Below are 26769 nucleotides of genomic sequence, written 5' to 3' on the forward strand. Positions count from 1 at the left end.
AATCGACTTTAAAGAACACGTTTTGTTAAATTAAGTACCGTGACTAAGTACTTTAATTCCTTTTCTTGGAGCCCTAAAGGATCATTTGACATTGAACCTTTTGAGTTGGGCGGGAGTCGCCTGAACTCTCTACTACCCTGGGTGGTGGCGGTGGGGCGGGGCGGGGGGGGGGGTGCCGCGGGCCCGCGCGCTGGGCCTCTCCCCTCCGCACCACTCAGACCCCTGCCCCCAGCCCCGGCCTCCCCTCCCCTCCCCTCCCCTCGCCCTCCCCGTCCCCCTCCCTCCTCCCCCGTGACCCTTGACCCCAGCTAATCTGCATAGAGGAATGACAGGCATCCGCCGGGCAGGATCCGCCTCGCCGGCCGCGGCCGGCCGGGCTGGGAGACCCGCGCCGCGGAGAAGGTGAGCGAACCGGGCGGGCCGCTCCGCGCAGCCCGGGAAATGAGCGCTTGGAAACCTGCCTGCGCGCGGACCGATGCCCGAAGGACCAGAGGAGCCGCGTGATCGCCAGACCTGGCCCCGAGGCCCGGGCCATGGGCCAGACCTCGGTGTCCACGCTGTCCCCGCAGCCCAGCAGCGGTGAGTCCGGGGCGCACGGGGCGCCCCCCGCCGCGCGGGCGCCGGGCTTGCTCGGGGCCGCCGGGCCTGCGGCCGCGGGGCTGCGGCGGGCTGCGGCTGGGCTCGCTGGGCTGCGCTGGGCTCGCTGGGCTCGCTGGGCTCGCTGGGCTCGGCCCGCCCCGCCCCGCCGGGCCCCGGGACAAAGCCGGGAGGCAGCGCGGCCCCGGACTCTTTGTCGCGGAGAAGTGGAAGGCGCCCTGGGACCCGGCCGACTTTACCTTAAAGGCACAGGCTCCATTTTTCCGTGCGAGCTGCCTCGCCCGGGTGTTTTCCGTGAATTTTCTCCGAGCCTGAAAGTTACGGGAAACGCCGTTTGCGTCTTGCGGTGTTTCTAAAACGCGGAAACTTAGAGAGCGGGATGAACGTGCCAGCAGGTTTTTCTGTGCTGACGCTTGGCTTCCGAGCAGCCTCGAGCTGAGTTCTTTGAAGCTTGTCCACTGATTTACGGTTTGTTTTCGGAGCAGAAGTGCTGATCGCTTTTCTCTTACCCTGGCCGAAGTCTGAATACTTAGTAACTAACTTTGGAAAGGTGTGACCGTTTCAGAGGATGATTTAGGCTACGCACGGGCGCTCGCGGACTGCGGGGGGCGTCCCCGCCAGCTCAGGCCTCGGGGGCTAAAATCCGCTTCGTGGAATCGCGCGTAACGTTTCTGAGTTACTGCGCTCCGTCTTGAAAGTCTGTGGTTTTGTTTTGTTTTGTTTTGTTTTGTTTTGTTTTTTTCATTTTCTTTAAGAAAGGGGAAGGAAGGTGCGCCTGGCATTTCTCCAGCGGGGGAGGGATAAACAACTTTTTGGTGGCGTTCCTTGTGATTGGATAATGCAATAAATTTAAAAGGCCCTATTTTGATATTTTTCCATCAACCTTTAAAACACACACACACACACACACACACACAAACAAACCTCAAAGGGGCCATTTACGTTATTCCTTGAGATATCTGATACACTTTTTAAATTGTGTAAACATTAGCAGGATCTTGCTGAAAGGAAGTGACAGGGCACAGATGAAGGTTTTTTTTTTTTTTTTTTTTTAATCAGCTCCAGGATGTCTCCCAACTAGGTAGCCTGCTGTCATCCCAGCTTCCCCCCCGCATGGGTTTGTTTATGCTGCAGAGCTAGCTTCACACCCTAAAAAATCATAAGCTTTGCTGGGGCTTATGTTAATGCCCACAAAAGAAAAACCTATGAAGAGGAGAAATCAAAATCCCAAATAAGATCGCACCTTCCCTGCCTGCTAATGACAGGGTTGTGCAGTGCCCCCAGAACGTCAGAGACTTCATATTGATGGCTTTTGGGGATGGGATGGGGGGCGGGGGAAGACGACTTTAGTAAACTCTCTTGTGCAAGCGAAGCTTAGTTTCCTTTGTCTTAGTTTACTTATTTAGTTTTTCCTTTGTCTTAGTTTAAAGCAGAGTGACTTTTTTCGTTTTAAGGGGGAGTTAATATTTTAAATTTCTGCACTAGTAAAGCATAGAATTAAATCAGTACTTGAATACAACAGGTATAAAGTACTGCCCTGAGCTTAGTTCTTTTGCTGCAAAATATTGTTAGGGTTAATATTAGAAAGGTGAATTTTGCCTTTACGGAAAGCAAGGAATATTATCACATAGATGATCACTAAGAAGCGGAGCAGACTCTTTCCAATATGACTGTCCTAGCCGTTACCCAGTACAGCAAAAAATACCCAGGTTGCTATAATTCCCAATAAAATGACTAATCATGTTGAGATATTGTGCAGCTGATTTATACAAAAGGTAATTTAAACAAAAAGTTATGCTTAACCATAAAAGGTGTTTGATTTGGGTCTTTGTAAAATAATCATTATAGGCCGCAAGTTAACTTGCTTTTCACTCTCTTGATTTTAGGCTCTTTTGAACTTTTCAGCTTAGGGCTGTATCTATTTCTCCAGGTTTTAGGAGTACTATTAATCATTATTTCTGAAAACATGCAGTTAGAGCCATTATTTCTGTTTTTTTTTTTTAAACAATTGACATATGATTAACATACCATGAAATTCTGCTCACTGAAAACGTGCAATTCGTTATTTGTTAGTGTATTCACAGTGTTGTACAACCATCAATCTCTTTTTTCCCAGCTTACTCAGCCCTAATGAACCACTAATCTACTTTCTGTCTCTGTAGATTTGCTTATTCTGAATGTTTTGTATGAGTGGAATTACCAAATGCCCTTTTGTGATTGACTTCTTTCACGTGGCATAATGTTATCAAGGGTCATCCATGTATGAATACTTCATTTCTTTTCGTTGCCAGCTAGCTCTCCACTGTATGGATGTACCACATTTTACCTATGTTTTGGTTCTGTGAATAGTGCTGCCATGAGCTTCGTGTACAAGTTATTGGTGAACCTATGTTTTCATTTCTCTTTGGCATATTTCTAGGGGTGGAATTGCTGGGTCACATGGTAACTGTATGTTTATGTTGTGTTTTAAGGAAGCACCAAGTAGTTTTCCAAAGCAGCTATACCAGTTTACATTCTCTTCAGCAATGTATGAAGGTTCCAATTTCTCCATGTCCTGGCCAATACTTGTTATTTATCTTTGTGATTATAGCCATCCTGGTAAATGTGAAGTTGTATCTCATTGTGGTTTTGATTTGCATTTTCCTAATTACTAATGACATTAAACATCTTTTCATGTACATGTTGGCCATCTGTATGTCTTCTTTGGAAAAATGTCAATTTGGATCCTTTGCCCAATTTTAACTGGATAATTTGACTTTCTGTTATTGGAATAGAAGAATTCTTTATGTACTAGCGATAAGTCATTACCAGATATGTGATTTACAAATACTTTCTCCCATTCTGGTTGTCTTTTCACTTTCTTGATATGGTTTGCAATTCAGACTTTTGAAATTTTGATTATTTCCATTTTTTTTCTTTGTATTTTTGGAGCTATATATGAGAAACCATTGCCTAACCAATGTCAAGAAGGTTTACACCTGAGTTTTCTTCTAAGAGTTTTATAATTTTAGCTCTTACATTTAGGGCTATGATACATGTCAAGTTAATTTTTGTGTGTGGTGTGTTGTAGGGTTCCAATTTCATTCTTTTCCATGTGGATATCTAGTTGTCCTGCACCATTTTTTGAAAAAGATTATTCTTTCCCTATTCATTTGTGTTGGCACCTTGTCAAAAATCAATTGACAGTATACGTAGTTAGGGCTTATTTCTGAACACTTCTGTCACGTTGATCTATATGTTTATTAATATGCCACACTGTATAGATTACTGTAGCTTTGTAGTAAGTCTTGAAACAGAAGAGTATGTCTTCTTTATTCTTTAAAAAAATTTCTTTTTGTTTTTTAAAGACTTTATTTTGAAGTAATCTCTACACTGAACATAGGGCTCGAACTCACAACCCTGAGATCAAGAGTTGTGTGCTCTACCAACTGAGCCAGCCAACTGCCCTAACTTTGTTCTTCTTTTGCCAGATTCTGTTTGCTATTCTAGTCCCCTTGGATTTTGAATGAATCAGTTGTCTTGTCAGTTTCTGCAAAAAAGCCAGCTGGAACTTTGGTAGGGATTGTGTTGAATAACACTGTTCTCTTAACAATATGAAGTCTTAAAAACAATATGAAGTCTTTCAATCTGTAAACACTAATGCTTTTACATTTGTTTAGATCGTCTATGATTTCTTTCCACAATATTTTGTAGTTTTCAATGTATAAGTATTGGTCTTTCTTTGTTAAATTTATCCATATATATTTTATTATTTTTGATGCTATAATAAATGAAATTATATTCTTATTTCATTTTCAGAATGTTACTTGCCGGCATATTTGATATACAAAAATAAATTTTTGTGTGTTGATCTTATACCCTGAAAACTTGTGGAATTCATTTTTTTAGTCCCAATAGCTTTTCAGTGTATTCCTTAGGATTTCTACATACAAGATCTATATACAAAGTCAGGTGCAAATAGATATAATTTTACTTCTTGTTTTCCAGTCTGAATGTCTTTTATCTCTTTTCCTTGCCTAATTGCCTTCACCCATTATACACTATCATGTTGAATGGAAGTAGCAAGAGTGAACTTTTTTTAAAAAATGTAACAGAACATTTAATTACATCAGTTTCCTATCAACAGACTAGTCATTTAATGATGATTATGTTGGCCATTTCCATTGGTGAGCAGGGGGCTCTTCTACTGAAAGCTCCCATGATTTCCACTGTATCATTTTTCTTGCCAGACTTCAGCCTGAAGAATCACCTCTTCTAGTTGGCCACCCCGAAGTTGGTCTTCTAATTTAACATCTGGTTCTGCTTTAGCCATACTCAGCTTCTCATTTGCAGTCTATTCTGTATACTTTCTCTATGCTGCATTTTTAGGAATTTGCTCAAGAACATTAAGAATCTTTGTGTACAGTATTCTTAGCCTCTTGTGTGACTCACATAACAGCCAGACCCACAAGGCTGGTGGTCTTCTTCAGCAAAGCTGCCGTGACAGAGCCCAAGAGTGAATGTTCTTGGCTTCTCCCTGAGAAGGGGGAAAGCAATCAGTTTTTACCATTTACTGTCATATTAGCTGTGGGTTTTGCAGTGATGTTGTTTATCAAAAAGTTCCCTTCTGTTCCTAGTTTGTGAGCATCTTTATCATTCAAGAGTCAAAGGCTTTTTCCCCCTCTGTTGAGATACTCATATGGCTTTTTGTCCTTCATTCTATTAATATGGCATAGTACATTAATTGATTTTTAGATGTTAAACCAAGTTTGCATTCCTGGGATAAAGCTCATACCCACGTATGGTGTATAATTCTTTATAAGTGTTGCTGGATTTGGTTTGCCAGTATTAGATCCATTATTTCTAAGTGCAGGCTCAACAGATATGTCTCTAAATAGGGTAGCTTTGGTACCCTCTGGCCTCATACCCTAGAAGCATTGAGACTTCAGTATTCCCCTTGCCAACTACTACGAGGCATGGCAGATTGGACACAAATGTTTGTTGAGGGGTGCCTGGGGGGCTCAGCAGTTGGCTTAGGTCGTGATCCCAGAGTCCTGGGATGGAGTCCTGCATCAAGCTCTCTGCGGGGAGCCTACCTCTCCCTCTGGAATGTCTGCCTCTCTCTCTCTCTCTCTCTCTCTCTCTCTCTCTCTCTCTCTCTGTCTCTCATGAAAAAATAAATAAAATCTTTTTTTAAAAAATTTGTTGAATATATCAATGAATCACCAAATATTCTCAATGAACAGCCTGATCACTTTAAGCCAATGACCATATGAATGAGAGTTATATTTGTTTTTTACCTCAAGAATTGTTACTCTGGCTTTGTTGTCTTAAGGGTGGTATCTAAGTCTAGTAACTATTTCCTCTGTCTTCTTCAGTACTGTCTCCCCCACTGTGTCACACAGACCAACTCTTGGCAGCTTCGCCTCAGCCCTTGAGTTAAAAGAGCAGAGAAAGCCACTCTTTAATTTTTAGAAAATGAAAGAACAAGTGAATAAGTGAATAAAGTATTCAGCATCACACCTAGGCCATGATAGAACGTCTGTCTATCCATGTTGTTGGGTTTTTATATTTTGGTCAGGGCCCAGGTCCTGCCCAGAATATTTATCCATTTCTATGTAAACCTGGTGTAAGGAGAAATCATGAAAGCAAAAATATATAGAGTTTATTTTCCTTTATGAAAATAACATGCACATGATCAAAAGTAAAACTTTAGAAGACAATTCAGGCTAAAAGTAAGTTTTTCTCCCTCCCAGAACCCCAGTCTCTTCTCAATTATAACCCAGAATGAGCAACTTTTTTGTTTTCATTTCAGAAAGTTTTCATTCAAGTATGTATCTTTATCAAAACACCAGCAAGACATTTTATATACTTATTGCTCTGGTGTTTAAGTTTTTTGTGTACTTTAACTACAAATATCTGTATTGATATTTTTAATCCTATAAATAAGCAATTCTATAATATGTAGATATAATTTTTAGAAGAACTCTATTCTTATATTTTATGTTTTTATTTTTTAAAAAGATTTCATTTATTTATTTGAGAGAGAGAGAGAGCACAGCTGGGTGAGGGGCAGAGGGGGCAGCAGGCTACCTGCTGAGCAGGGAGCCCAGTGTGGGGCTCGATCCCAGGACTCCAGGATCATGACCCGAGCCGAAGGCAGATGCTTAACTGACTGAGCCACCCAGGCACCCCTATGTATTTATCTATCTATCTATCTATCTATCTATCTATCTATCTATCTATCGAAAGAAGCAGGAGGGCAGAGAGGGAGAGGAAGAGAAAATCTCAAGCAGACTCCCTACTGAGCACAGAGCCCCACACGGGGCTCGATCCCATGACCCTGAGATCATGACCTGGCACCCAGGTCCCCCACATTTGTATTTTTATATTATATCAGGGTTATTTTGTGTGCGTGCTATTACGAAAAATGCTGAAATGAACATCTTTATCTAAACATCTTGAACTACGTGGACCAGTAAAATCCTAGCAATAGAATTTTCAAGTCAAGAGATTTGTGTATTTTATTTTATTTTTTTATTTTTTTTTTAATTTTTATTTATTTATGATAGTCACAGAGAGAGAGAGAGGCAGAGACACAGGCAGAGGGAGAAGCAGGCTCCATGCACCAGGAGCCTGATGTGGGATTCGATCCTGGGTCTCCAGGATCGCGCCCTGGGCCAAAGGCAGGCGCCAAACCGCTGCGCCACCCAGGGATCCCTGTGTATTTTATTTTAATAGACTTTGCCAAATTACTCTCAAGGAGGCTGTATGTCAGTATATCTCCTCAGTATTCCTTTTTCTGAACTCTCACCAACACTGCATGCATGTCAAGATCTCTCTTAGACCATATAGTGCTTTGTGAGAAACTGAAGTGACTCCCTCCAGGTGAGGCAGCCCTGCAGGCACATGATTTAACAAGTGGAACATTAGCAGAAATTCAGTCCCAGTTCATTGCCTTGTCTAGATGCCCTTGTGCAGTGAGCACTCTGCACAACTAATACATGACCACAATGTTATGCATAATTAATTTGAAAAAAATCCGTGTCAATCTTTATGAAAAAAGGGATATCCCACTTTGGTTATGAATGAAGTGGAGTATTTGTATTTTTTTTTCTCTGAATTACTTGTAACAAATCTTACAGATTTTTGTGTTAAAGAGATTAGCCTTATGCTTATGTATTTTAAACATTTTTGTGTTTTTCTTCTTAAATTTCTTTATTTTTTTCATGTAAAGCTTTTCACATAGTCAAATTTATCAATTCTGTCTTACAAACTAGAGTTAAGAATCATCTGTTCCTTTGCTGTCTTTATCCTATTTCAATATTGGATCTCTGTAACTTGTTCTGACTTAACGTGAATGATTTAATGATACTAAGTTTTTAAACTTATGTATGGCAAAAAAAAAACATCATTAGCAAATTGAAAAAGGAAATCATAAGGTTGTCAAAATATTTGCATCGTGTATGGAAACTGATTAATATCTTAATATTCTAAGACCTTTAAAAACCAGTAAGAAAAAATATCAATAAGAAAAAAAATAAAGGCTCAAATAGAAAAACAAGTAAAGAACATGAACAGGCATTTTTCAAAGTATCTGGTGGCTATAACTGTGAACTCGCTGTAAGTAAGTGCCTTGCTTAAATTAACTTTTTAATCCTTACAACATCCCTATAGGGTAATTACTATTAATATCCCCATTTTACAGATGGGGAAAACTAAAGCTGAAGAGTTAACTTGCCCACATTACTTAACCAAAGAGGAAACATAATTTACCAATTGGTATATGAAATAGTTTCAGCAATTTAATGGGAAAAAAAAAAGATGCCATTGATCACCTATGAATTGGGCAAGGATTTAAAAGAATGATTCTTAGATGATTGTCTTATGGTAGTTAAAATTGGCACAACCTATCAGAAGGGCATCTTAATGATACATATGTAAAACCTTAAAATGTGCATATACTCAGACCCAGCAGTTCCACTTTCAGAAGCATCTTGAAAAGGAAATAATTACTTGCTCACTGGGACAAGGTTTATTAGAAGCCAAAAAAATGGAAATAGCAGTTGAACACCAAGAAAGTCTTAAAATTAATTGGGATACAGTCATATCATGGAATAAACCATTTAAAAATGATGTAAAATATGGGGCCCCCGGGTGGCTCAGTTGGTTAAGTGGCCAACGTGTGTGTGTGTGTGTGTGTGTGTGTGTGTGTGTTTTATTTATTAAGATTTATTTATTAAAGACAGAAAGAGAACATATGTGAGGAGTGGGGGTTCGGGGGGAAGGTGGGCAGAGGGAGAGAGAGTCCCAAGCAGGCTCCTCATTGAGTACAGGGCTCTATCCCAGGATCTTGAGATCCCAACCTCGGCTGAAACCAAGAGTACAACATTCAACCAACTATACCACTCAGGCGCCCCTTAAGCAGCTGATTCTTGATTTTAGTTCAGGTCATGATCTCAGGGTCCTGGGATGGAGTCTGTGTGGGCTCTGCGTTTAGTTGGGAGTCTGCTTGAGGATTCTCTCTCCCTCTGCCCCACCCCCTGCTCCCGTGCACGTATTCTGTCTCAAATAAATAAATCTTGTAAAGAAATGTTGTAAAAAAGAATTTTGAAAAGAGATTTTTACAATAAATAACAACAATATTAAAAGGCAGGTTTAAAATAAAGATTCTGTTTTTAAATATGTGCATGAAGAGAAATCTATATGGAGGGAGGAAAAGAGAGAATGGATTTTCGTTTATGAAGAGGTAGTGTGACAGTCCCAGCTTTCCTCTGCTTTGGACATGATCATAGCCAGAGCTTCCACATCCTGTGTCCACCTGGACCTCCGCTGGAATTAAAGCCATTTGCTGACCTGTACATATATTATTAGCTTTTCTCTAGCTGTCTGTCATTGGACTCGGTTTTAAGTTCATCGGCTGTTTTTCATGCACTTTTTTTTCTTGTGAATTCCATGATGAATACAAAAATATAGGTCCTACTATAGCCATCTTCTTTTTGGGTTTAGTTTTCTTCTTAGTCTGTTTGATCATAATGCAAATGTCACTCACTTGGAGAGAAAGAAAATGAGGGAACATTTGAACTTCATTTACTTCTCTTTGATCTATAGCTCATCAGGTCTTGTGGATGAGTAATATCCCAGATATATTTTTTAAAGATTTTGTTTATATATTTGAGAGAGAGAGATAGAGAGAGAGGGCATGCACAAGCAGGGAGAGGCAGAGGGACAGAGGGGCTGAGGGAGAGGGAGAAGCAGACTCCCCACTGAGCAGGGAGTCCAATGAGGGGCTCAGTCCTAGGACCCTGAGATCATGACCTGAGCTGAAGGCAGATGCTTAAGCAGCTGAACCACCCAGGCACCTCTATCCCAGATATTTTGGCTTACATGTATTTTATCTCCAGAAATCTGAGAGGATGGTGTCCATCGAAAGATGAATGGATAAAGAAGCTGTGGTATATGTATGCAATGGAATATTACTCAGCCATTAGAAACGACAAATACCCATCATTTGCTTCAGCGTGAATAGAACTGGAGAGTATGATGCTTAGTGAAGTAAGTCAATCAGAGAAGGACAAACATTATATGGTCTCATTCATTTGGGGACTATAAAAAATAGTGAAAGGGATTAAAGGGGAAAGGAGAGAAAATACGTGGGAAATAACAGAGAGGGTGACAAAACATGAGAGACTCCTAACTCTGGGAAACAAACAAGGGCTACTGGGAAGGGAGGTGGGCAGGGAGATGGCGTGACTGGGTGACGGGCACTGAGGGGGGCACTGGACAGGATGAGCACTAGGTGTTATACTATATGTTGGCAAATCGAACTCCAATAAAAAAAATACAAAAAAAAAAAAAGGGAAAAGAAATCCAAGAGGATAACAATCAGTGGGGGAGTGACACTTCACCTTTTGCCTACTTGATGTAGTAGGGAGGGAGACAAGGACTCTGGGTTGTTGATCCTCTAATTAAGCCTCCTTAATTTGAATAGAGAATTCCAAGGTTTTCTTGTCTTGAGGGACTTCAGTGTAATGAGGCTAACTGCCTATTCTTGGGAGTCTCTTTTCCTGGGAGTAAAGATACATATTTAGTGAGGACTCAACTTCTGTGAAAGTGTTCTTAAGGTAGAAATAGTCTTAAGAAAATAAACACTCCTGATCCACCCTCTATTCCACTGCTCTCTGAAGGTGGGGAACCCAAAGCAAAAACAACGGTTTTTGTTCTCCAGAAGGGAATGCACAAATAATGTTACTTTTAAAAGTTTGGTCTGTTATTTATATTTGCTTACTACTCCTTTGTTTATTTTTGTTTCAAGGATCTAGATGTTTTTATTCATATAAACCTGGCAAGTATAACACTAAGGGAATTTGGGTTGATGAAGGAAGGAGTGAAGTGGTCTGCTTAAGAAGAACCTGCTAACCTGTGTTGATATGTGCTGGGTGGATATATTCCTGCACATGAGCTTGGTTTGTGAAGCGATATTAAGAGGAAAAAGAGTGGCACCTTCATCCAGTTGAAGTAATTACACGGAAGGTTCTGTGCTGGGCCGTGAGGGGATATTCAGAGGGAAATCATACACTGCCTACAAGGGTCTGTGCCTACAAGGTTCACCCACATGATGGAGATGGGCAGAAAGGAAGGTGGAAGGAAAGGGACCCTGGAGAGCTGTGTCAGGAAGGCCAAAAGTGTAGGAAGTGGGGGGACAAGAATTCTGGCTCTGGAAGGCAAGAAGGACAAAGGTGGTAGGAGCCACTGAAGGTTTTTTATCAAATGAGAAATGATTAGAGCTTTGCCCCCGGGGGATGAATCAGCCAGCCACGGGGCGGCATTGATTTCCTGGGAGAGACCCGAAGGCAGGACCAGGAGGTTAGCTGTGATAACCCAACAGGGAGATGTGCATGCCTGACCCCGGGTTGAGGGAGAGGCTGGAGAAATGCAAATGGGGTGATGCTCATGTCTGCATCTGTAACTCCGCCCTCACCTTGTGCTTCCAGGCTCAGATATGCAACTGTGTGTTGGGCAGGTCTGCTTGGGTCTCCCATGAGCATCTTGCAGGTAAAATGTATGAACAGAAGGCTTGAGTTGACCATCCACACCCCTTCTTCCTTCAACTTTCTACATGTCACCAAATGGTCCCGCCAGCCATTCACTCATCCTCGCCAGAAGTCGAGGAGTCCTTGAGTTTCCCCTTCCCGTTCACACCAAACCATCCACGAGTCCTGCACGTTTTCCCTTCAAAATGTACCTCCAGGCCCTTTGCTTCTATCATTACTGCCACCATCCAAGCCCTGACCACTCATGGTGTGGACAGTTGTAGTGACTCTGGGCTGATCTCCTGCTTCTGTTCTCAGACTTCGGCAATTCATGTTCCGCACAACAGCACAAGTCATGCTTTAAAACCTAAATCATGTGTCTTCCCATTGCATTTAGAATGAAATCTAGATTTCGGACTCTGGCTTCAAGGCCACACATGATCCTCTATGATCCTCAGTCCCTGCCCCTCTCCCATCCAGCACACCCCTTTGTCCTACAGCTTTACTCTTGGTTTCAATCATCCGGCAAACATGTCTCATTCTTAACCTGTCACCTTGGCAGTTGCCGCTCTCTCTATGTGGGACATAAGGGATGCTCTTCCACTAGCTCTTTACAAAGTTGACTCCTTGTCTTCACTCTAGCATGATCAGCTTCATAAACACCTTCACCGTCGAGCCCTCTTCAGAGGAGCCTGTCCACCCACCCCTCAGTCTAAGTTCTTTAGCTCCTTCATTGCACAGATTTCTCAGATTATCCTGTTTGTCATCGTCTCCCTTCACTAGAACCTAAACTCTGGGAGCTAAGGGATCTTATCTTGTTCCTCAGTCTGCTTTCTTATTCTGCGATCTATGCCTGACACAGCTGTTTGTTGAATAACTGAACAGCTTGGTCTGGCCAGATTGGATATTAATAGAGTGCGAGGAACTGAGTGGAAAGTTAAGTAGTGTCCAAGAAGTGTACAGTTGTTTAAACTAATTCTTTAGTATTTACCTCCAGACTCTAAGTAGCATGCTTACATTGCTAATTATTGGTTGTTCATCTTGACACATTATTCCTGACCTCACAGTATGGAGATTGAAGATGCAGTTTTGTTTTTCATATCTACTCTGACCCTGTCTCTCCCCACACCCCTACTGCCCCATCATGCATTTCCTGTCCTCCCATGTTCTCCTCTTCCCAGCATTCTTATATTATTGTACTTTTGATTAGCGTTCTGTATAACTACGTAAAAGCTGATGATAGCTAAGCCTTGTGGTAAACCATGATTACTTTTTCTTTCCTGCATGGCTTCTGCTTTCCTTACTGGTGTTTTTGTTTGCTTGCGAAGGGTCCTGCATACTCATCTCCAAATCTTTCCCCCAATCATGTAAATCCCTTCTCAGTATGTTCAGACACTTTTTTTATTCTGTCAAGTTCACCCTTAAGAAGTAAATCCAAATTGGACTGGATTTCCTCTAAGCTTGCTGCCCGACTCTTGCCCTGGATCTCTCTTCATATCATCCTGGGGAGTCCTTCCACTTCCCTCTTGTATTGGATCTCCAGATTGCCAGATCAGTGTCTTATGTTTTCTGGGTCTATTTCCTTATTTGGACAGAGCACACAGGTAGCTTCTTGAGAAAAGCTCATGTGGAGCTTAGTTTTTTTGAGACCTACTATAAGAAAGCATCTTTATTCTGGCTCTCTACTTGGCTGATAGCTTGGCTGGATCATAAGGTAGCAAAGCAAACTTGCTGTAAAAATACCCACTTATAATTAATCACAATTAATATTTTTATGTAGAAGATTTTCTCATTAGCAAAAAGCTTTTAATTAATTTCAAAAGACTTTTTCAAGTGATTGTCACATGAGAACTCAACTTTGACCTATTCTTGTTGTTACAGTCTAAAAAAATATTTTATGAAAGTTTAATGTTTTAAAGATGAATGGACTAACTTTAAAACCTGTGTACTGTGATAATAATGGTATTTTACAGACTTTCCTGATGGTGAGAATCACCTAGTATGGCTGGGGAAAAATACTACTGGGCAGCAGCCAAATCCATCTTTTGGAGAGGGATCTCCAAATCTGTATTTTCAGCAAATATTCCAGAAGTTTCTTAACATGAGGAACATCCCCTGGAGATAAGCAGTGTTTAAGAAGTGGCTTCAGATGAAAATTTCTCATTAACAATGTGTATCTTCTCTTGAAGTGAGGTAGAAGTTATAAAATGTCTAGTTTAAAAACACTGATGGGGATCCCTGGGTGGCTCAGTGGTTGAGCGCCTGCCTTTGGCGCAGGGCGCGATCCTGGAGTCCCGGGATGGAGTTCCACGTTGGACTCCCGGCATGGAGCCTGCTTCTCCTTCCTCCTGTGTCTCTGCCTCTCTCTCTCTGTCTATGTCTACCGTAAATAAATAAATCTTTAAAAATAAATAAATAAATAAATAAATAAATAAATACAAACACTGATGTTCTGTACCCAGTGTCTCAATAAATTTGGTCATTAATATGTCTTGTTCCTGAGCAAGTATTCTGATTGTCAAGTACAATTTTGGCAAAATCTCGTTGCCAGAAATGTTTTTGCTCTTACATACATTTTGCTAATATTAAAAACTGTGAAATAATTCATTTCCCACAATAGGTTTGAAGTATATGTAGTTACATTCGAAGGGAATGAAGTTATCTGCAGAATGGCAATTGCTGTTTAAGGAAAGGACACAGAATTTGGATTCTGTTGCCTTTTTAGGAAGACCCCCATGAACTTCATCTGAGGTGGCTGCATGCTAATTACTTCTGGGGGTACCAAAGTGGCAGAGCATGGGGCTGGATGAAAACAGGTGTTTAATAACGCGTGGGAGGGACTGTTAAGAAAGATTTTAGTAAAATATATTTTCTGAAAAGGAGGCTGAGCCCTTTTCTCTTTTAGAAATGTGGGCAGCAAATTCTGAAAACGTCACAAGGAAGCAATCATTTATTTGAAAATTCTTTTCATATGTTCCTCTTGGAAATATTTGGCTTTTTATTTTTGCCTCTGTTTGTACTTCAGGGGTCTTTCCTTTCAGTGATGTGCCTATTTTGCAGCACATTGCCCAGTGTGAAGTAAATTCTAGTCTTAATTGGGGTCTCTTAAAAGCTTTTTCTAAAGGGTTTCTCAGCCTCCCCGAGGAAAGGCTGTTGTTGTTTGTCTAAGGTGCTCTGAAGAGGGCCTGCTGGGTATCGCCTTGGACCTTCCTTCGAGAATAAAAATGTTTCTGACCACAGCTGGGTAGCCCACAGGACTGAGAAGGGCAACCTGACAGAATGATTCAGGATTGCAATTGCCGATTTCATCTATTTAAAGGGATTCTGTGTTTTTCAAAATTTCTTCTACATTTGTAAAGTTAATGTGTCCTGACTGGCCAGGCTGTCTGTGCAGGAGCCGGCTGAGGATGGAAACTTGGAATAAGCCAGAACGAGTTAACTGAGCTCGTGTTGAACGTTCCTGTGTGCCTAACAGAGCAGTGTTTCATTTTCCTAAAGTCTACTAAAACGGAATTATATACATATGTGTGCAACTAGTGTTCTGTCGCTTGGAAAGTACTTGGCTGCCAATTTTTTAAAGAAAACACGGAAAGAATAAAAATCTCAAACTGGAGATCTTAAAAACAATCTAGAACTGTACACTTTTAAAAAGACTGAATCCCCTTGAGTCATCAGACCATGGAATGTCAGAACACACGAATACCTCATTTTTTAAATGATGGTGTTTTAATTTATAAAGCCATTATAAAGTGATCATAGCAGAAGACTTTAAACGTTTCTTTCCCCCTCTGTTAGGTGGGGTAGAGTAGAAATGAAGTTGGAAGCTGTGTGACATTTTCACTCTGTCTTGAATATGTGAATAAACAGCTTCACGGACAATTATAAAAGTCTGTATTAGTTTGCTAGGGCTGCCATAACAAATTACTACAGACTGGGTTGGCTCAAACAATAAAATTCAATTTCTTACAGTTCGGGAGTCTAAGAACTTAGTGCTTAGAACTTGGAAGTCCAAGATCAAGGTTGGGTTCTTCTGAGGCTGTCTCCTTGCCACTTTGTCCCTGTGCCCTCATATGGCCTATGAACGTACAGATCTATTCAATCTTTATTGTCTTACCAGCACACCAGTAATTGGATTATGGCCTACTCGTATGACATCTTACCTTAAATACCTTTTTAAAGACCTTATATCCAAATATTGTCACATTCTGAGGTACTTGGGGTTAAGACTTCAACATACGAATTTGGGGGACAAAATCCAGCCATAACAATGCCCCGAAGACAGGTTTACAAACTGAGATCCATTCACAATGGCCCATAGATACATTGGATCCATTGCCTTTTTTCTGGTTTCTTCAATTCCACTTCTTAACAGATTATAGCTTCTTCCCCACTCACCTGCAACAGTGCCACATATTCAGTAGATATGATTGAGGAACAGGAGGCACTCAAGGTGTTTTTAGCAATTGGAACCAATCAATGTCATTAGGCAGTGCCACTTAAGAGATGAGGCATGGCATGTAAAGAGTATATGTGGAGTAGAATGAAAAATAGTCTATGCGAACACCGTTTCTGTCATATTTGTGTCAGAAATAATTACCTCATGATTGGGTAAATGCTGAGAAAAACAATGCTTATGAGGATGCTAATCCCTGTGTGGTCGGCAACTATGTAAGTACCACCTGACTAGTTTTATAATCTTCTTTGAGGTCCCCAAATGTGAGGCACACTATCTAGAGAAGTGCTTTATTCCCAAATGTCACTACATATATATTCGTTCTTTTCTGTGTTTGATTTTTTTCTTACTCCGTATGCTTTTATTATCTTAGATGTGTTTGATATGCAGCAGAGTGACATGTTTCTTCACAAAAAGCTGCTAAAATAAGAAATAGAATGAATAGGCATGCTAAAGAAAGGTAGTGTTAAAACACCTGTCAGAGTAAAGTCAGAACAAGAATGTTTTTGCCAGAAAATGCAGCAGCCCCATTGAGTCGGGTTGGTAATTCAAAGATGATTCATGTGTGACTAAACACATTTGTATTATGTCCCATGCACACTGCAAAATACCTAGCAGGCTTTTGGTAATGGTTTCCTATCTTTTGTTAAACTCTTCACTGGGAAGGACAGATTGGGTAGACTTGTCCATCTTGTGACAAGGCATGAAGATAGTGCTTCGGAAATACACCCACCTCTGTGAAGTTCAAATTCTTTAATATAAATGGAACAGGTCCTCAAGCCATTAAGCCCACAAGTAAGATGAGTGCATCAGAATTGAGCAATCCTAGATCTCCCTCGAGAGGGTTTAAAACTCCAGTCACCTAAGAGATTATTTAATTTTTTGGCATCTTTTGGACCAGGAATTCCCTGGAAGTAAGTCAGATCTTGGGATGGCTGAGATACAAGACATTCCTAAAAAGCTCCATGGAAAACCCAATTTTTTTGGACCCTGATCTGAATCCAAAGTAGAGTGGGAGTTCGGGGGTGTACAGGAATTTTCAGCCAAGCTCCACACCCATTAGTTGTGACCCTGTCACTTTAGTCTTTTGAGGCATTGAGCAGATTAAAATTGGCTAAACACTGACCCTAAGGACCATTAATGGTCACAGAACATTGGTGTTCTTCCAAGTGAGAACATTTCGCTTGGGTTTGACCCTGATATTTTGGATTCAGCATCCCAAGACTTAAAGATGAAGTTTTACTATGCACACTGGAAATAACTGATAAGGATTTCATTAATAAGTACTTATGGTTTTGCAGTGCCAGTCTAATGTTATTTTTATTGCTGGATATCTAGTCCTGGGGGCAAAAAGAAAGAGCACAAGGTTCCTGTTCGATCTCAAAAAGGGAATGGCACAGAATAAACACAGCCCCTTGGTAATAATTTCTTAGCCACTCCAGTAATGATGATTCTCAGTAAGTATGAGTCCTTTAGGACTTAGGTATCTATGTTGAATTTAAAGGCCATTAAATTTACTGGCCTTGACCGTAAAGAATCTGAAGTTAATAGAATCATGAAACGGAACTTCTTTTTCTCCTCAGATTTTGACACTAGGCATATTTGGAAACAGGAGTAAAATGCAACTTCCTGTGTTTGGCTGCTATAGCGACACATCTTGTCTAGCTCAGGCTTTTCACAAAACTAAAAGCAACAACTGGTAGCTCAACAAGATGTAGACGGTTTGATAACTGAATTTTCAACATGGTTCAGTAAGAATTCACCAACTATGCAACAAGTCTTTTGAATAAAATAGGGTTTTTTTTTTTACTGTACTTTTTTATTTTTTTGCAAGTACAAGTGTAAAAATAAACTGCAACTTCCCAGCTGGTGGGAAATAGAGCCAAATTCAGTTCTAGCTGTTCTCTCCCATTCTTGTGGGTGATGTCAACCCTCTTGCTTGGTTACTTTCCTCAGGGCATTTCTGTTGTAGGATAATGGTCATTTTCCTTGAGTGCTCATTGGTCTCTGCTGCTCTCAGCAATTATCCTGAGACCAGTGGACAACACAGGTGGCTCTGTGCAGGAGTCTATTTTCAACAAGTTGTTTTTGCTTTTCTGGAATCCTGCAGAAGACCAGGGAAATAGCTTTCAAAGAAATTTCACTGTCCCAGTTGATCTAGATCATAAATAACCTGCTTTCTAGAATTTATTCCCCTCAAAACCTTTTAACAGCCCCCTTTCCTACTCGTGTAGGAGTAGGAAAAGAAGTAGTAGAAGGCATTGACATTTCTTGAATATTGGTAATGCAGTATGACCCTTTACATATGTTATTTCTATTAACTCTAAAAACAACCCAAATGGTAAATTGTATTATCCCATTCTATGAATAGAAAGAGACTCTGAAAAGTTGAATGACTTGCCCAAGATTACCAGCTAGGAAGTGGAGGAACAGATTATTAAATCCAAGTCTTTCTGGCCCCAAGGCTCGTGTTTTCTCTCAATGGAATTTACAACTCTGTGTTTTTATTTAAAATTACTTTCTTCCTTTCTCCCCCCACTCCTTCTTTCCTTCCTTCATTGATACCTTCATTCATTCCTTCCCCCCTCTCTCTCAGCACATACTAATTGTCACCAGGGTGCCAAATAAGCTAAAGGATAAAACAAAACATTCTCTTACTTCTCAGGAAGCTTTAATATAGAGCACAGTAAAATCGATCATTTCTCCATTTGTGTTTGCTCCCTGTAAGATACTGGTATAACAGGAGATATTTGATTCTCAGCTGAAAGGTGAGATAAGAGAGGTGGTATTTTCTGTTTAGAGTGGAACAAGGACTTGCTGCTAGCTGCCAGTCTTAAAGAATGGTTCCTAGTCATTGAGCATGTTATATACTATATAGTCAGATATTTGCCACCACAACACTGGGCTGCTACATAGAGGGCCTTGTAGTCCTACCAGTTTCTACTGGATGTATTTAGTGACTCAAAAGTCTAAAGCATCGATACAGAGCCAAACATTCACAATGTTAGATATGACAGAATTTGATCTCAGCTTAAAAATATGATTGTATAGTACTCCATGTGGTTTTATGTTTTATTTAGGTCAATCTCTCGCACGTGAAGCTTAAAAACAATGGAAAAATAAAGGCAATTGGGATTTAGTTTCAGTTTAGTCGGATAATTTGCCTTTCCAGTTTCTTGACTATGAAACTAAATTGCCTTTCTGAGTCCCCCAGTTAGGAGAAAGATGAAGAAAGACTGAAGAAAAGTCTCAGTTGCCTAATACATTTAGAGAAGGAAGAGGGAAATGTTCATGGAGGGGTGGAGGGGTGGCTCCCAAAAATGTTAATTTTCACCACTCTTTGCTATGTAAAAATACAGACTTCTTAAAAGATTGTTTCAAAAGTAAATTATGCCAGCTGTTTTCTTCTGTTGTTTGTCTTTGATGGATTGTCTTTCTAAAAGGGCACAATAAGCAGCACGTCAGTCTTTGTTCACCTGAAAAATTTGTCACCAATGTCTGTACCATTCTTATGAGTGTTAATCATCCTTCCTGCTGGCTTTGCTATTTTCTCAGTTTCAAACTCTAGTGTTGGTTATGTTATCTTTCAAAATATTTGGAGTTCTGCAGGAAGGCACCGTTGAAAACAGTTTCCTCTATGTGAAAAATCTAGAGACCTGCTAAAATAAATCCTAGCCTAGTGAGGGTAGGCCTTGTATGTTCATTATTGCCAAACATTTGTCCATGATTTAGTTATCCATTTTGTAAATATTTATTAAGTACTTTCTGTGGCCTGGGTACAGGGTGGGGGGACCCCCCCCTAGAATAAAACCCTTTTGGTGCCTGTCTTCCTCATGGGACTCCTAATCTAGTAGGGAGCACCATTACTTTTTTCTTCATATGCTTACTCCTTGAAGAGGCAGTCTTTTTTTTTTTTTCTACTTGCTTAATAACAATGACAATTATTTTTATGGGTTCTGGAAAAGTTAATGAATTACAACTAGCTACTTTTGAAGCTTCCATCATTGTAGTACATAGTCAACATTCCTTTAGGCGAGTATAGAAAATCTTAATTAAAAAAATTATATCAGAAAAGAATTTTGGAATAAGCTGTTTGGCTTGATGGTGCCCTAATTGGATTCAGAGGCTTTCCTTGTGGTGTTATACCCAAGTCCTGCTGGTACAACTCGTTCTCTGGAATGCTTGCTTGACACACATGTCGTTTTAAAAGAAAGAAACCAAAATAGAACATCTTGTAAGTGGAATATCCTTAGTGACTATATTGGAGAAAAAAATTAAAATCAACCTTAAAGGCATCATTAGAGTAAAATTATTTTTTTAAAAAAAACAACTAATGGAATTCTGTTCCCTCCCCACCCCCATGCCTTTCTACCTCTCTCTCTCTCTCTCTCTCTCTGTCTCTTTTTCTCTCTCTCTCTCCCCCCCCTTTCTTTGTCTCTAGAGAATTAGGTGTACAAACTAAGGAATGTTAATCCTTTGCTTTCAGTGACTTTTAAATGGTTTCCTGCCTAATTTGGACAGGGTATGTCTACCTTTTAAGCAATGTTATGAAACCAGACTAAATTGCGATAGCTTTGCCCTGAATTTTAACACAGAACTTGAATAGTGTGTCATGCCATGCCTGTCACAAGAGCTAATGCTCAACTGCCAGTGTGATCCCCTCTAGTCACTTACCTCCTCTGTGCTCTCAAGGTGTGCCATGTTTCTGTATTGGAATAATGATTACTTGAATAGTGTCAGGCCTCTCATAGGCTGTAAGCTTCCTGAAGGCAGAGATCCAGTCCATTTTTGCTCACCATTACAGCCTCCGTGCATTGCCTTGTCTATAACAGTTGCTCAATACATTAATTATTGAATGAATGATACCGGTTCACAGTAAGCAGATTTCTCTACAGCTTCATCTTTTTGTGGACCCCCCATCCTCCTTGTCTAATTTTGTCTGGAACCCACCTCTCCTTGGCAGTGCTTTCCTGGTAACTCTGTTATGGAGGTTCTGCTATGCCCAGCCCCTCGCCATTGACATTTGATCCTCCCCCCCCCCCCCCACTGCCATGCCTGCCTGCTTTGCTTCCCATAGTGTGTGTATTCTCACGAAGTACATACCATCCTGCTGTGTTCCCTTTCACATCTCTGGTGCTGTCATCCCCTGACTTCCTGCTCACTTCCTCACCTCACATTCATCAAATGAGGTCAGCCTCTCCTTCTGCACTCAGAGTCTCACTGTTATCCTGGGAGAAGTCCATCCCCATGTGTCTAGTCAGTCCTCTCTCATTTCAGGCTCTCCTCTCAGTCCATAAACATGCCCAAGTATCCCCCACACTTTGTGACTTTAAAATAAATAAAGTTTTTCTTGTACCTGATGATTCTCAGTATAAGAGAAGTCCTATAAGAAGTTCTTTCTTATGTACGGCCTACTGCCTTCTAAATGTAATCATTTTCTAAGAGTTTACCTTTGGCCCTCAACTGCTGCTTTTGTTTGGAAGACTCCCCCAGATAGCTTCAACATTAACTTCCTATTAGTGTGCCAATAATGTATTTCTGACTGTCTGCTGGACATCTTCCCCTGAATGTTCTGCCAATACCTAAAGTTCACGGTGCCTGAACATAAGCCATAGGTCTTTCTCCAAGTTCTGTCTTGACATTCCACCGCACCTCAGAGAGGTTCAAGCCATAGAATTCTCCATGATTTCTCTAGACAGTTCCCCATCTCCTCACTCTTTCTCAGTGTCCCTTGGATCCATTCATCATTTCTAATTCATTTTCACTACTGTCCAAGTTCAGATGCCTGGTTATTGCAGTCACCTCTTGACTGAACTATGAGGATATAAATCTGGGGACCCTGGGGAATTCTTTATGACATAAATTCTCCTCCCAACATCCTGCCTAACACTGTATAAGCCTGTAGGTTTCATTTCTGCCTTGGGTAAATAGTCCAGAATTCTGCACATGGCCACCATTCTCTTCACAGATACCAGCCTTGGTGACTTGACGTGACTGCCAGGGTACTAGTGGACTATAGAGGTAGCACGATAGATATAGATTCTCAAGACTCTTATTTTTTTTAAAAATTTTTATTTATTTATTAATGAGAGACACAGAGAGAAAGGCAGAGACATAGGCAGAGGGAGCAGCAGTTTCCCTGCAGGGAGCCTGATGCATGACTCAGTCCCAGCACCCCAGGATCATGACCTGAGCCAAAGGCAGATGCTCAACCACTGAGCCACCCAGGTGCCCCTCAAGGCTCTTATTTATCCATCAGCTTTTTGACCTAAAGATATTAGTCCAAATGTAATGTGTTATTTTATTAATACTTCTGTTACATTCATCCACAATGGGAATTTTCTCATAATTGTATATGTAATTTAGCAGGATTTAGCCACTTACTTAAAAATTTCATTTGACTTTATTTACAACTTGTATATAATATCTGCCAGTTTCTCCCCTAAAGTTTCTTTCCTGTGCCCATGCTCAGCAAACAAGTGTTTGTTATTCTAACAAAGAGGATATAAAATTTTCTCAGTTGGTAGTTTGCCTGCTGGAGATGTGTGGACCTCTTCTTCCTTTTTACAAACACCATACAACCTCAACACACCATGACCAACTCCCCATACCAGACTTGGGGAATTATGGGAGATGGTTAGTAAGGGAAGGAAGGTAGAAAATTGGTTGCTTCCTTTCTTATTTTTCACTTCTGTAGCAAAGTTCTTGATATTTCCAAATAGAGCCATCAAAGCTGTTCATAGAACCCTTTGCTTATTGTGATCACAGTGGTATTCAAAACTTAAAATGCTTTTATGTAACAACAAAATTAATTTTCCATTTGCAAAGCAATCCTTTTTTCTACTCAATCAGAGTTTCTTTAAACCCAAAATACAAGTGATATTATTTAATCTGTTAAATATCCTGTAGCAAGTCTAGGGGATGTTGTGCATGTCAGAGCATCAGGATGTCATACAGCTGCACAAACATACTCATTCTGCAGGCCTATCGGCCACAAGTTTAAACTCTGAAATTCTTTGTCAGTGCTTGCAGACAGATGGAAGTCTTTAGTAGCTTTTCCCTTTGGGGGTTTAAAAATAATGGCTGCTTCCATTAGAAAAACAAGTTAAAAAACTGGTGATATCAAATTCCTAAAATTAATACTATGGTAAATAAGGATTATGTGCAATCAAAGGACCGTAGTTAATATAAGCAAAGAACACACTCTGCCTGCAACTAGCATGAACTAAATTATGAAGACACTGGGCAGCATTGTTTTAGAGAGGAAAACAGTACCTGCTGTAATTCTTTGGATTAGTCCAAGGAAGAGGTTGGAGGTAAACTGAGTTATTATTCATTAGGGTTTATGTCTCACCTTCTCTTAAAATAGAGCTCTATTCCTACCTATATCCCTCTGACTCATTTGTACAAAGGACACCCTGAAGGCTAACTATTGACTTTAAATCGCACTTACCAGCTTTGTGACCTTGGGCAAATTACTTGATTCTCTCTGGACTTCACCTTCCTCATTTATCAAGTGGGAATGCTGACAGCACCTACTTTACCTAGCTGTGTTGACAATTAATGAGGCAACTTTCATAAAGCACTTAGAAGAGGTCTTCATGTGGCCTATAAGATTGATATATTCAGCACAAATCAGTATGAGAATCAGAATTTTTAAAGCTGGAGCGGAGCCTAGGGATCATGTAACCCAGTCTCCTAATTTCAGCAATGAAATATTGGGGTCCTTGCTGAAGGTCACAAGGCTGGTTGAAACGCAGAGTCGGGTATGGGACTAAGCTCTCTTCTTGGCTTACAGTTAACCATTCCAATTAGATGGTTAAAACCCAGAACAGTAACTGAGATTTATTGCCTGTCCTGATTGTGCAATATCTTCTTTGCTTTTGGCTCTACAAAGAGTCGCAGTGCTCTTTCAGAGCTACCAGGAGGTGCTACTGGTTCACCAAGAGTTTAACTGTCATATTCCAATTAGGACAGACTCCTGGAGTGGGGGAAAAAAAAGCCTGGATCAGGAATCACATGACCTAGATTATGTCTCTGCCATTAGTTAATGACTTGGGAAACCACATAGTCTTCTTGGGTCTCAGTTTCTCCACATATAGGTTTTTAGTATATATAGGAAACTGTAGAACTCCTGTGTTAAACACAGTTATTATTCCCATAGTGGATAATATTGTACTCCATGTTTCAGTGAATTGTGTGGCTCAGAACTGCTGCCTGCTCTAAGATGCAGGGTGAGAATGAACAAAAAGTTGTCATTATTTATGGAAAATAAACTGCTTCTCCACCTTTAGTCTTGCATAGGTGAACTTCCAATTTAGCACAGTTTCAGGCCAATGTCAAAAGATAATAGAAAGATAGATTTGCTTTTCCAGAAATCTAGTAAGGGAAAGAAGATGTTATTTGCATTTTTCAGATAAATAATTAGTAATAATATCCTTTTTAAATAGAAGAACTTGCATAAAGCTTATCATTGTCAAGTACTCTATCATCTGAAGTCTTGCTAAGACAGCATATTTCCGTTTTGTAGCTAGGTAACTTTGCTTTGGAATGCTCGTGTGTTTAGATGACTCTTACAGACATAAAGCTCAGTGAAAAAGGACAGACATAAAGTAGTATGCTGTATAATTCCACTAAATTGAAGTTCAAGAATAGGTAACATAAATCAGTGGTAATAGGGTTTGAAACAGAAGTCATTTAGGGAAATGGATGGGAGAGAGTGAGTATTGACTGGGAAGAAGCACAAGAAGCTCTCTGGGTCTGGAAATGATTCTAGACTTTGATCCAGATGGTGATTGCATGTATAAGATCATTTACTGTCTCTATGTATACCCAAAAATAATTTTGAAAAAGCTCCATAGTATCAATTTGAATGACTGATCTTATCCCAGGTCCCTTTAGATAACTTTATAGCTTCTTTCAAGTGACAGAGGACTGGAAATTGGCAGATATGAAGTCAAGTTATGAGAGTAATCTTCCTCCAGGGGGGACTAAAATATCATTTTTCTTTATGATAGCAACGTTTTTCACATTCTATTCTTTTTCTTCAAATTTAATTTCTTGTTTACATTCTGTCTTTTTTACTCTTACTGGATTTTAAAAGATGATGGCTACATAATTTTTAAAAATATATTTTTAGCTACTATTACCTTAATGTTGATTATTCTTTGGAGAGTCAGCTGATGAAAAGCAGTTTTTTTTTTCCTGCATCAACCAAGATCTTTTCTAACTCTAAAACGGTATTAGTCTCAGATTTTTATTTTTTTTAAAGATTTTTATTTATTCATTCATAGAGACAGAGACAGAGACAGAGACAGAGACACAGGCAGAGGGAGAGGCAGGCTCCATGCAGGGGGCCCGATGTGGGACTCAATCCTGAGTCTCCAGGATCGCACCCTGGGCTGAAGGCGGCGCTAAACCCCTGAGCCACCCGGGCTGCCCCGGCTTTCATTTTTTCCCATAAATCTGTATCATGTGTCTATTTTGAGCACAGCAGAATGGCAATGAGAATGTTTTTCTTGGCTTTACTTTAAAAGGTCAGCCATCCTTGATTTGATCACTTTCAAGCCATTCTTTCCTTGATTTCCATCAAAAAGTCTACTCATCTATTCAATTCCCTGCCAAATCTCTCATTCCCAGTGAAACAGCCCCCAGTCACCTGAGTCCGCGTTGACTGCTCCCCTCTATGGACTTCCATCTTTGGGTTCTGTTTCCAACTTTGCTTCAGTGCCTCCCCCACTGGCTGGCATCACCGAGCACTGACCACATCTGCTTCCCCAGCCATCCTGCGAGCTCCATGAGGGTGAGAATCCTGTCTTACTGTCTGTCATCTCCCAGGACCTTATATGGTAAACTCATAGCACTGAAATTAAGCAGTCCTTTCTGTGCAGTGGTAAGAAGAGCCACTCTTGACTTGGAATGCAAGCTCTCCCACCTACACAGTGTGTCACTTGGGGAAGATACTTATTTATTCATTATCAGTCGTATAATTTAGTCAATAAATCTTTATTTAATCTTTCTCTATATGAACACACACACACACACACACACACACACACACGCACGCATTGCCAGATGTTGAGCTAGATATTTAGTCTCTGTGAATCTTCTCATCTCCAAAATGGGACTAATAATAATATATATGTCAGAGTTGTTGTGAGAATTAGCATGAGCCAAGGCAGGTAAGATACTTGACACAGTGCTTGGCATACAGTACCCACTCAACAAATATCAGTGATTATCAGTTAATAAAGTCCTTGCTAATCCCCACTTTCAGGAAAGAATGAAACCCAAGGTGGGTCAACAGCTAGTTCATTGCTGGGTACTGTTCATCAGACCTTTCATGCCAGCATGAGCTATGGGATTTCTGTTCCTGAAGTGTGCCATTCACTGTTCCATCCCCATGAGTGCAGGGGGGGAATGGATGAGATAAAAAGTACATCCTCAATTGTCATGAAATAAGTTTCAGTCCTTTAAATTTACTTTGATTCTCAAATAAAATTCTATTATTAAAAACAGTTCAGCTTCAGTGATTTAAAAATAAAGAACAAGGAAACTTTTTTTTCTCTAGATTTGTCATGCCGTGACAGCAGTACATGATACTAATCCTGTCATGGTGTGTGTGTGTGTGTGAGAGAGAGAGAGAGAGAGAGAGAGAGAGTGAGTATTGGGGGTATGTTTGGATCAACTCTCTCTGTATGGCCTCGC

The 26769-nt window shown here is 40.4% G+C and overlaps 1 protein-coding gene and 1 pseudogene across 2 annotated transcripts in view; one reads left to right on the forward strand and one right to left on the reverse strand.

Moving 5' to 3' along the window:
• Nucleotides 1-282: 282 nt before the first annotated feature.
• Nucleotides 283-26769, forward strand: part of PHACTR2 (phosphatase and actin regulator 2) — a 130196-nt gene continuing 103709 nt past the window's right edge. Inside the window, exon 1 of one of the 2 annotated variants that reach the window (XM_055310557.1) lies at nucleotides 283-579. In XM_055310557.1, the coding sequence (XP_055166532.1) occupies nucleotides 534-579 (46 nt within the window). In that variant the 5' untranslated portion in view covers nucleotides 283-533. The remainder of the gene's footprint in view (nucleotides 580-26769) is intronic. The other variant, XM_055310558.1, reaches the window with a different exon arrangement.
• On the reverse strand, nucleotides 4743-11942 carry LOC129500423 (NADH dehydrogenase [ubiquinone] 1 alpha subcomplex subunit 5-like; annotated as a pseudogene).

This window comes from Nyctereutes procyonoides, unplaced genomic scaffold (assembly GCF_905146905.1).
Source record: "Nyctereutes procyonoides isolate TBG_1078 unplaced genomic scaffold, NYPRO_anot_genome, whole genome shotgun sequence".
Taxonomy (NCBI): Eukaryota; Metazoa; Chordata; class Mammalia; order Carnivora; family Canidae; genus Nyctereutes; species Nyctereutes procyonoides.